The 12143-nt window shown below is 33.3% G+C and overlaps 1 protein-coding gene across 2 annotated transcripts in view; it reads right to left on the bottom strand.

The window, feature by feature from the left end:
• Positions 1-255: 255 nt before the first annotated feature.
• Fhl5 (four and a half LIM domains 5) overlaps positions 256-12143 on the bottom strand; it is a 42577-nt gene continuing 30689 nt past the window's right edge. For both annotated transcript variants that reach the window (XM_076859910.2, XM_076859911.2), the window contains exons 4-6: positions 11785-11954; positions 7982-8168; positions 256-3906 (exon numbers count right to left, since the gene is read on the bottom strand). In XM_076859910.2, coding sequence (XP_076716025.1) covers positions 3743-3906; positions 7982-8168; positions 11785-11954 — 521 coding nt within the window. In that variant the 3' untranslated portion in view covers positions 256-3742. The remainder of the gene's footprint in view (positions 3907-7981; positions 8169-11784; positions 11955-12143) is intronic.

Consider the following 12143-nt stretch of genomic DNA (forward strand, 5'->3'; position numbering starts at 1 on the left):
AAAAAAATACAGATTTTCTTTCACATTTGTTCTGTTTACTGCACAGTTAATGTAAAAAGTGAATCTCTGAAGCAATTGAATAAATATAAACATGTGGAATGCAAATGTATTTATCATATAAAACTTCTGAGAAACCACAATTGTAAAACAAGCAAAAATCTGTACTATTAAAGTAGTAAACATCTATTTATATTATTTATAATAATAACTATAATTATTTTCTAATTTTGCTTTATAAAATAATTGTTGGCCCAATTGTATCCAAATCATGCTGCAAAAATCATTTCCATATTTAAAATATGAACTACTATTAACATGATGAATAGATTAAAAAATACTTCTTCCTTAAAGTAAAACAATGGTATTACTAATGTCAAAAATGTTTGGAGGTTGATTTTTCACTTGTGGCTTTGAATTTTGCAGTGATTTTAATCAAAGTGAGTTGTGATCAGTGTTATCATTTTTCACAATGGTTGGCTGATCTTTCAATTGAAATGTACAATTTTATGTATATATATATATATATATATATATATATATATTTAATTATAATGACTAAGTTTTGAACCTATGACTGCGGCACAATTGCATTACACTTAATGAATGGTGCTAGTTGGTCCTCGTATAACATTTTTTATGATTTCATCAATTAAAAATTGAACCCCTGGGTATGCTCCCCATAATCATTGAAACCACAGTTCTCTTTTGCTTTTCTCTGTCATCTTTAATCCCCAAAACAACAACATAAAATATTTTGATTTGTTGACCCAAAAAATTAACAAATACATCTCCAAGCCTGCATTATCTTGGGCATCTTCTCTTTTTATTTTTTGTTGCCACTAACCACATGAATGAACCTCTGTAGGAAGAAACCTTAGCCTTGGAACCCTGCCTCCTTTAGTTCCCACAAATATTGTCATGATTTTCTTTTTCATCCCCATGTGAGAAAAGTTGGTAACTTTCTATGACCTGTTATATATACACTTTTTATCCTAAGAATTAATATTCTTCCTTCCTCTGACACTTTCTCTTAGCAATCTCATTTCTCCCTGCTCTGGTACCACCTGTCTGCTACTTTCAAGACATTCAATTCTTATTAGCACATGCAATTTGCTTCTAACAATTTCCCTGCCTGTGTAGATGTCACCCGGAGTCATGGAGAGTCAGTCCACTGTTTCCTGAGGCAGCCTATTCCATTTTTGGATAAGTCAATTAAAAGAGCTTTTCTCTCTATTGTATAAATCAAATAAGTTAGCTATATGATTTTCACATTGTGTGTGTGTGTGTGTGTGGATATCAATCTAATGAGGCCTTATTTCCTAGTTGTTTTGCAGATGTGTGTTATGTCTATAGGGTACTTTGTCTACGATGTAAGGGAGGATTCTCTGCATCTGGTATATCCACAATTCCATGCCTGGATTCACCCTGTCATCACTTCAGATGCAAAACAGTGTGAGGTCTGCTTTTGGACACAGCACATGTATAAACACATGTTTGATGACTAAGCCACCTTTTAAATATGAACTATTTTTATGTGAAAATATATATACAAACTATAGTTATTCAAGAATGATAAAAAATTCCAATCTAAAAGTGATCCTGTAAATTTTAATTGTAGAGATTAAATGCAAGCCTGATCATATGCATACTCACCTACATAGCAAAATTACTAAATATTACTAATTATTTAACAAAAAAGCATTATGTGTTGTATGTTTGTCAACAATTGAGTAACAGAGAAAATGTTGCATCCCCTGTATTCTATATTTTTAATGGAATAATAATAATAATAATAATAATAATAATGAAGCAATTGGCAAATGATAGTTCTACACCTGCAATTTCATATAATGTAGGAAAACGTGGATAGTTGGCATTTTACAATGTGAATATGAGAAAATATCTCCTATTTTACCTCAGTTGTAGTTTCAAATACTCTATAGAGCCTGATCTCTTATTAGAATCTCTGAATTGTTAGCATCTTTAAATACCCCTGCATTATAAACCATTTTAAAAATTGTTTTAATGACAATTTTAATTGAATTTTATGTGGTGCTATTGTCATCGTTGTAATGAGTCACAACCTATATTTCAGTCAGAACATCTTATGCTCTGCAGTAAACTGAAAGTATATATATATATATAAATATATCTAGGTGGGTTTTTTTACCCAACCTTCCTCCACCCTACCCAGGAGCTGCTATAACTAGTAACTGACCATGGAGAGCACAGGCTGTTTTCCATTTGTCCCAAATAATGTGGTAAAAATATCATCTGGAGACAGCTAGGTGTGTCACTATCAGTTAACGTCTGATACAAAGATAAACATATGGTGAGAGACTTTTTACTAAAATTTTCTTTGTGGCCTAATAAATACTGACTTATTTATAGAGAGGCTACTTAGAGTTAGGAGTGCAGTTCCTGGTCATGTAGCAAATTTACGAGCTAGGGTTGGCTTGGGGCAAGGTGGGCAGCATAGGTAGGGAGGAGTAGTAGGAAGGGATCATCTATAGCCAGCATGATCTACTGTGAATTGTTCTTTATCAATTTTATTTTATTTTATTTTATTATATATGACTCAATTAACTAGATGTCTTTAAAGCCCACTTTTATGCCTATCCATTAATCATCTATGTAATTTTAGCAAGCAAAATGCACGAGGCTCAGAGCTAATTATGCATTATATTATGCCTTCAGATATCTGGATAAAAGTCATGCTAGAACACTCAATCACTTCCCTAAAATGCATTTCCACTACTGATGACTTAATGATATATTTACTTTAGAGATTTGCCTTGGGGGAGAATGATTAATCTGGTTAGTTTTACTTGAAAGAATAAACTTGTACTTCATGGAATCTGTAAGCATTTTTTTTCTCTTAAAGTTCTTTTTTATCATTGCATATTTACTATGCAAGAAAGTGGTTTTTTAAATCATTCTGTTAATTGTATTTTCAAAGCTCACAATTAATACAGAGTGTTGAAACTCATGCTTTGGATATTCCTAGGTAGAAATGATCCCCTTGATACCAAAGCAAAATATGAGAGCCCTAACATACACAGTTCTTAAATTGCATTGATTAAACCTGGGTAACAACTGGCTGAGAAACCTGGGGAAGCAGTGTGTATGAGGGCAGACTGCAGCTTTGTTTCTTAAATCCAAAGTCAGTACGTTTGAGCAATAAAAGAATGATTTAAAAAACCATTCTCTTGCATAATAAATATTCACTGATTTAAAAAAGAACTTTAAGAGAAAGAAAAAATGATAATTTTTAAGTATGATGATCACAAATCAATCTTTGTTTATAAACCTTGTTCTACCATTCATCTATCACATATATATGTAACTCACTAGCTGGAAATGCAAACGTTAGCCTAATTTATACCTCTCAATTTAACTCTTTAATTTTTTTACTCTGTAGTTTTGAAAACTGTCATTCTTCAATAATAATATCCACAAACTTCTAGGTACAGGTCATATACTCAATTATGAAAAATATTTTCCCATGTTTCTAACAGCAGAGAGCAGTATTTTGCAAGGAGAACTGATTTTGTGATTTAACAAATATTCTTTTGGTAAACTGCTTTTTTTGTGCCCTTAATAGTTTATAGCTATAAACCCTACATTAACAATTTTCTAAAACCTAAGTTAAAAAAAAAATACTACTGCAACTCAGTTCTGGATTTAGTGAGAACAAAGACAAAATGGATTTCTGGTGGAGAAAGACTACCATCGCTGCCTCCTAGATGTCAGTGTCCACCCCAGAACCGCATTTTCGGCAGAAGATTTCCATGCTCTGGGTCAGGAAGCCCTCACCCACCAAGGAGATGGAGCACTTTCCACAGTTAAAGCACTCACTGTGCCACTGGCGGTCTTGAAAGCATATAAACTTGGCCCCTCTGAGACCTGTAAAGGAATTGGGAGAAGAAGAGAAATACATTCACTCAATGAGTGTATTGAATCAACCTGATTGACCATTCAATTAGGTGCTGTTCTGGGAACTAGGGGTACAGCAGTGAGCAAGATGATGTAGAGGTGTCACTCCAAGAAGAAGCCTGTAAAGTTCTATGAATCTGGGGCTGGGACTGTAGCTCAGTGGCAGAACTCTTGCCAGTTCCATCCTTAGCACTGCATAAAAATAAATAAAATAAAGGCATGCTATCCATTTACAACCAAAAAATAATTTTTTAAAAAATCTATGAATCTGAATTGCTCCTGCCACTGTGGCCTATTTCTTTCTTTCATTTTTTTTTTTTTTTTTTTTCAGTGCAAGGGACCATACTCAAACACATGCTTAGGCAAGTGATCTATCACACCCCCAGTCCTCAGAGATTAATTCCCAAGAAATGTCTCATTAGCCTCTACCATTTTAACTTAGGGCACACTTTTGCTGTTGTGTTTTTTAAAAGCTAATAGAATTTGAGTCTGCAGTGACCCTCTGATCTTTCTGCCTAATATGATTTCAGGGCGCAGTTCAAGAAATTGAGACGTTATAGAGGAGAAAAGATCTAAAAGTTGGAAAGTGGTTGATTTGCCTGAGGCTTAGGTTTATTTATTTGACAAGTTTTCTCAAAATGACCTTAATGTCATAGATTTTCTATAATTTTCTTATCATCCATGGAGTGAAGATGAAATAATTCATTTGCTAATTCACATATAATTTCTAAATACTCCATTTCAGGATGGTGAAATTGAAAGTGTGAATAAGCATTTCATTTCAGATAAACTCTCTCTGTGATAATGAAGTTTTGTTTCCATCTTAAAAAGTCATAGTTGATATCTTTAGAGTTTAGTAGTTCATAGAGAAATTTGCTTCAAATTTCTTTCTTTCCTTGATTAAATTTACTACTTGATTAAATTTGCTTCAAATTTCTTTCTTTCCTTGATTAAATTTACAGTTGCTTATTCATGATGTTACTTACCATCACTAGTTTCTAATAAATTAGTATATAACAAGTAATTCCCTCAAAGTTATTTGAAGCATTAATAAACTGATTGTAAGAGTCATATTCTACGTATATACATGAATCATCTCTATTCATAAAATTATTAGCTATCTAGCACTTTGATGCTTATGAGTTTTTCTTGATTTAATTAGTAAGCCTTATATAAGTGGCAAATGTGAAGTAGTTCTAAAATTTTACGAAGAAGAAAAACATCAAAGCATCTGGCAGTGTCCAAAATTGAAACACTATGTTTACTCCTTTAGGTCATGAAGATCATTTGCAGTAAGAAAGTCAGCCTGAAAACTTGTTTCTGCCACCTCTTTTGTTGGGCTTTATTTGTTCCTAGCAAGTCAATTCAATACGAGGTGGCATTTTTTGAGCCCCTAAATATGTGCTAGTCACTACTATAAGCCCTTTATGTGTATTATCTCATATGGCTCTCATCTGATTTTCATGGGGGAAGATATTAGCATCATCCCACTTAGACAAAAAACAAGAGGCGGAGAAGTTCAACCACTTGCCGGAGGTCAACCAAATAGTAAGTGGTAAGATCTGATTCCAACCAAGGCAGTCTGGCTTCAGAGACTATGCTATTAAAACCTCACCAAATTAATTTTAACTAAACCACTGGTAAAACAAAACATAACCAAGAATATTAGCAACTCTCTCTGGAGAAAATACAATATTTAAATTTCCTCTTCCTCTAAATAAACACAAATCCAAGAACTTATTCCTGGTCATTGAAATTATGTATCCTGTGACCAAGAATACAGATCCTTGAGGTGACACATGTTTACATGAATGCCCAAACTTCTAAAGATAAGTATATGGCAGTATCAGGTATATTAATATGGTATTTTAATTCAAATAGCTATTGTAGTTTGTGGGGTTTTGTTTATTTGTTTGATTTGGGGGCACTGGGAATTGAACCCAAGGCCTACTTGTATGCTAGACAAGCACTTTACCACTGAGCTACATTCCCAGCCCCAAATATCTATGGTATATTACTTCAGATAGCCCCAATTTTAAAGAATCTTTACTTCCAGGCCTACATATATTAAACAATCAGATCAAGAAATAGTAAGTGACTTGGAGGTTTTTGCAAACATTTCAGTTTCAATCAAGAACTGAAGTAAGATTATTATTAGAAGTTCCCTTTAGACTGTTCTAAATCAGATATACATTTAGGTTACTGTTGGGCGTGATTTGTGGTTCTTGATCATCCTTGTGTTTGTGAAAAAAACAAAATTGTTTTTGTCTGACTTTAAAAAGCTGATTTCAGGTATTGATTTGGAACAATTCATCAGAAAAATCACTTAGACATATCTGTGATGAATCAGAATTGAAACTCATCAATGTATGTTTCTGAGATCTTTATTAGCTATTTGAGTGCCCAAAGAAATGTGCAACACATTTTAAATTATTTGATTTCCCCATTTCCTTATTGGTGAATCTAGTTTGATTCAAAAAATGTGTGGAATCAATTGTGATGGCATATTTACTAAGATTTTGGAGCTCAAGGTACTTATGCATGTCTGGAAGTCCCATTTTTGAACAAAGTGGTGGAGATGGTGTCTTGTTCCCTTAGTTGTAAGAGAAGCCAGATGAATAGAAAGCAGGAGAGCAGAGTGGTTAGGAGCATGTGCTCTGAGACCCAATAGTCTGGAATTGTCAAGTCCTTGCAAGGGTCAAGGAAGTAATGTACCTGAGTGGCAGAGACAGGATGTGAGGAACACAGAGGGTACTCCCCACACAAAATGGCAGCTGCTCAGCTCCATGTGACCTTGAGCCTGCTTAGGGAACATGAAGGCAGCCTGTTCATTGGTGGTAACCTCTATATTTGCTTTTGGCTGCAGAGATAGATTTTACATTCATCTTTCCCCCCAAATATGTCCAGGCCTAACAAAGCTGTTCTGCAAGTCAGACGTAGCCCATGGCTAGTGTGAGAATTTGAAAAAAAAAAAAAAAATGGGGTCCCTATGCAAGTGGGTGGAAGCCTGAAAGTTGGGGTTTGCATGAAACTCTTTTCCTTCATTGGAAGACACATGGAATCAACTTTTGTTTTGTTATATTTATTTGAAAATGGAGGAGGAGGAGGAAAGGGATAGCATCATCTTTAATTCTCTTGTTATATAATCTGAACTAAAAAAAAATGAAATATCGTCTAAGAATGGAGAGCAGAATATAGTTCTGTCACATTATTAAGTGACGATAAATTGCTTCAAAGAATAGCTGCTGGTTTCTTAAGTATCCTGCTGGCTTTAGTTCCCTTACTATAGGATTAGCAGTTTAGAGATGGCTGAGGAAAATATAATGCATTTTTTTTAAACCTTGAAAACCTATTTAACATGGATCAATTTATCATTGATGTCATTTTTCAAATCATATCTCATGTATCTTGTTTCTTTAGTAGAAAGCTATATTGTTTTTCTTTCATCTGTTCATAATTTCAACTTGTTGCAAGTGAATGGAGAGAAAAGAGAGTAATGTATTTGTTAAAAGCATGTTAAAATGAAGTTTAGTTTATTCCTGACCTATGCTTTCCTAATCATAGCAGTTTCAGATATTTTATAGAATATTGTACTTAATTAAAAACTTCTGTATCTTAATTCTGCTTGGCTCTGTTTGGAATCAAGGCAGAATTCTGATTTATTATACTCTTTCCTCCCACTCAAATCCTTAATGAGACTCAAATCAGGCCTCTTCATTTAACGTCTTCTCTGACCTCATATCTCATCCTATTTTCTCCTTCCTTAAACTATGACTTCACTTAAAATTTGTACCATTAGGGTAGTGTTTAATTTCTTTTGAAGAGCATAGTTACCCAAATTCTACTCTGTCCTTTCCTTGAGGGGTCCATTTAATATTTGAATTTATAAATGGGTACCTCAGTTGTGTTTACTCAAAAGGAAAGGAAATACAAAAGTATAATGAAAGATTTAGAATTTTTACTTATATTTCCTAAACTAACTAGGTAACATTTTATGTAGTTATAACTGTCTTATGGTGGTACCATGTTGAACTGGAGAACTTACCAGTAATGGGTTTGGTACATGCTGCACACCTTTTGGCATAAAGATGGTTGTAACAGTCCATGCAGAATGGATAATCATCTTTGGACATAAATTCTTCTTCACAAAGCTCTTTCCTACAGCCACTACACAGAAAACACTCTCTATGCCATTGCTGGTCATGAAACATTATCCCACCTGAAGATATCACCTGCCAAAGAATTTCAAAAAAAGTCAATGAGTGTGGTCTCTATTGCTTGTTAGACCTTTTCATGATGTCATTCTATGTCCACAACTGATATTCTACCTGCTTGATTTAAGATATTATTTTCCTTAAAACTTCTGTGATTTTTTTGAGTCAATATGTGAAATCAAATGTTATAGGAATTAAATAGGACTGGTAAAAAATGAAAATTATTCTAATTTTTCTCAACCAATGGATCAGAAAAATGGCATGGCCTTTTTGGATTCAAGAAGATGAAAAAGAAATAGGTCTTTGATTCACCTCATCTTCCTTTGAGTTTCTTAGCTTTGCCATCAAAGTTAAGATAGTTCTGTACTATGTTCTTCCATCAATATCTAATTTGTAAGGATCTGAGGAAAAACATCTACTTTTTCCTGAAAGCTTTGTACTAGGGTCAAGAATATCTGGCAGTAGAAATCCTGGATGGAATTGGTAAATATCATCATTTGCTATTAATGACTTACATTTTTTAATTGTTTTGAGGTCCTCAGTACTGTTCTAAGAGGTGGCCTCTTTGTATATTCTCAACATCTCTGCTTGGTGGGGACTATCATCTTTACCCCTTTTACAGAGGAGCAAGAACTAAGAGAGTTAAAGTCACTAAATTACTTTTCCTGGAGACAGCATTCAAACCTGCACAGTCTGACCCCACAACCTGTGTACATAAGCATTAATACCATTTGGAGTTGAGGTTATTTTGCATTGGTAAGCAGTTGATAAGATCTTATGGAATGAATACTTAAAAACAACAACAACAACAATAAAACTTTCGGAAAGCAATTCTAATATTGTATCTGGCACAAGATGTTGTTAGGGTATGTGTTTTTAGCTTCCGGATTCAAATAATGGCACTCACTATGTATTTAGCCTTAGGGTATGATAAGGTTTGGCCAAAGATGCTTATTAGTTCTTCATAAGAAAATATAATTTTTCTTAGTCAATTTAATCCAAGGATTCTACTTTTTAAAACTTTGAATATATTTATCAGAATCAGATGGATAAATATTAGGCAACTCTTCTTGTGTAGTTACTTTGAAGTCATCATTTTTCAAGTTTGTGGTCATTGAACTCCTAGAATTGCTGAGGAAATTGGAATATGTTCCTGTACAAGTTTTATAAAGAATGAAACAATATGATATCAGAGATGGCCTATGGTCTTTGTATTAGAATTAACTCATATTGAAGATAGTTTAAGTCATTTTATTGTTGACAAACTAAAGTGTTGTTTGTCTATCATGTAGGCTTTTGAAAAAATATTCTAAAGATATTTTTAAACTTATAATAAATATCTTAGAAATTAGAGATGTTTGACATAAAAGTTGTTTTTCCTAAAGGAAAAAAGTTTACTATTCTGAATAAGTAAATGAAAGTATAATAGTGTGTGTGAAGTAAAGCAATTTAAAATACCCCCTACTGACTTCAAATGCCTTACCGCAGGCACAGCAGAAATCATGATGCCTTTGATTTGTTTGGTCAAATGATTAGCAGGCAATGCTTAAAAGATTTAAAACTTGGAAAATGTATTCACAGCAAAATAAAACTTGATATATACACCAAGGTCTATTTAATTAGGGAGAAGAAACTCTGGAACATTAAAAATCGTTTCCTTGTGATTACATTTCTTTTGAAGAGGGAGGTGAACTAAGATGAAGTCTAATATTTAAGCTTGGTTTTGACCACTGACTGATTCCATGATTTATAATAAGTTTCTTCTCTGGAGAAGTGGAGGCAATGATGATTTTTTCATGCCATAGATACCAAAGCAAGAGTTGAACATATTTAACTCTATTTGAACTCTGAGAAATTTGAATTCAAAGCACTTGTGGTTTGAGGTCAGTTGCTCTCTAGAGGAAAATAAATTTAGTGTGACAAAATAAAATCTGTTGAAAAAGTTTAAAGGCCTGGTTGTCTTTCTAAAAAACCACATGGTCTTTGGTTTGGGTTGAAAAAAAAAATTGCTTTTCTTTAGCTTTGATCAAAAACATTTACATCCAGCTTTCTTTATGGAACTTGTAGTTTTAAAAATTAAACAGAAAATAATCTGGCATGCCATGACCTATCTATTATCCAACATAAACATTTCATAAATTTTTGATGACTTTGAATCACATTCTAAATATAGTCACAGCTGCCTATAACCTGGGAAGCACCAATGCTTCATCCCAAACCGTATTCAGCCCTGAATTATGACAGAAGTTCCCATCTTGAATCTTTATAGCAGTATTGAAAGAACGTTCATATTGCCCAACAAATTTTAAGATAATTCTCACAAATTCCATTAATATTTTAGTCTAAGTCTTTAAGAAAGGAAACCTAAATTGGCTACTTAGTTGTCTTTCAAAACAGTTAGTTCAACCTACTCATTTTATTTCTAGCATCTATTTTTAAATTTATGTCATTGACTCTGGTAATTCAATGGAGGATCTGACCACTGCTTGAAACATTTCCTGTCAGTGTTTCTTTGAGTACTAGATGATTTCATATAATATTACTATCCATTGTAATTTTCAATCATCATTATAATGTAATTCAATAATTACAACTTAGGAGAGTATATTTATTTAAATATAAATGTAGTATTGGTATTGTTAATATATGTAGAAAAATTACTGTATGTGTGTTCATATGAGTGTGTATATGCACCTGTAGGTGGTAATGAGACCCAGATATCCGGATGCAAATATACAAATGGTCTTAAGAGAACTGCCAAAGTTGCCTATGGATCAAAAATATTTAGGAACCAGTATACCAATCTGAAGTGTTTTCATGAATCAACTTTCTCATTGTAATTTATAGTGTCATTTTAAACTTGTAATGTCTCACAGGCCAAGACTTACTTTGAGAATATTAATATATGTTATGAAGTATGGATAGGTTTCATCAAGATTAGAGATGTGAGCCACTTTCCACATAAAAATATAGAGGATAAGAAGAGTTGGACAAAGTTTACCTCTGAAAAATGACTTGTTTTCCTCCTTGGAAAATATACTTTGCATGGGAAACCAACTCCCTGCATGCATCACTGAAACTGGAAGTAAAAGAACTTGAAACTCTTAGTTTTGTTGGTGTTTTCATCTTTATCGAATTCCCCTTAAGATTTCCACTCTTTGAAAATGCCAAAGCTTCAAACCAAGAAGACATTTGCATTGCACCATGTGAGGAGTTAAGATCTTATCTAATTTGGTTCTTTAGTCACTTTGTGAAGCAAGTCCATATTCCTCTGAAACAGTTAACACTGAAAGGATCAAAAATTATTTCCTAAGAATTTTGTATTCAAAAAGAAATGTACTGTCTCTCAGAATGCATGAACTCATTTATAGAAGCAGTGAATGGAACTGGAATGTCAAATCACTTGAACCACTAGAAAATTAAATTCATGTTCTGGATGAAATTTTATAGCTGATAAAATATAGGTGGTCATTCTCGCTGACAGAGAGTGGTTTTGTGCATGTTGGAATTCAAAGCTAATATGAATGTATTAGACAGATATGACTGTATCAGTTCATTCCAAATATATCATGTAGAAAAAAAAAAAGCAATGATACAGAAGCTTCTACAAGTTTCATCCTTTTTAGATAATTACCTTATTGCAAAAGTTGCAGTAATGAGCAAACTTCTTCTCAAAACATGGCAGGCAGTAATTTCCATTCTCTTTGGAGATCAAGGGCTTTGTGCCTATTGGCTGTAGGCAAAGCTCACACACAAAACAGGTTTCATGCCAGTAGTTTCCCTTAAACTCCATTTTGCGAGAACCTATGAAATCCGAAAGTAAGAACCTGTTAGTACTAGTCAGGCATGGTTTTATTTTCTTTAGGTAAGTGTAGATCAAATTACTTAAAATCCATATTTTAAACACCAAGTTGAAAAACGGATTGTCCTTTTATAAAAATTACATTCTGTCAGTTTCAGAAACATCCATCTGGGGAAAGAAAAGTTAATACA

This window comes from Callospermophilus lateralis, chromosome 6, assembly GCF_048772815.1.
Source record: "Callospermophilus lateralis isolate mCalLat2 chromosome 6, mCalLat2.hap1, whole genome shotgun sequence".
NCBI lineage: Eukaryota > Metazoa > Chordata > Mammalia > Rodentia > Sciuridae > Callospermophilus > Callospermophilus lateralis.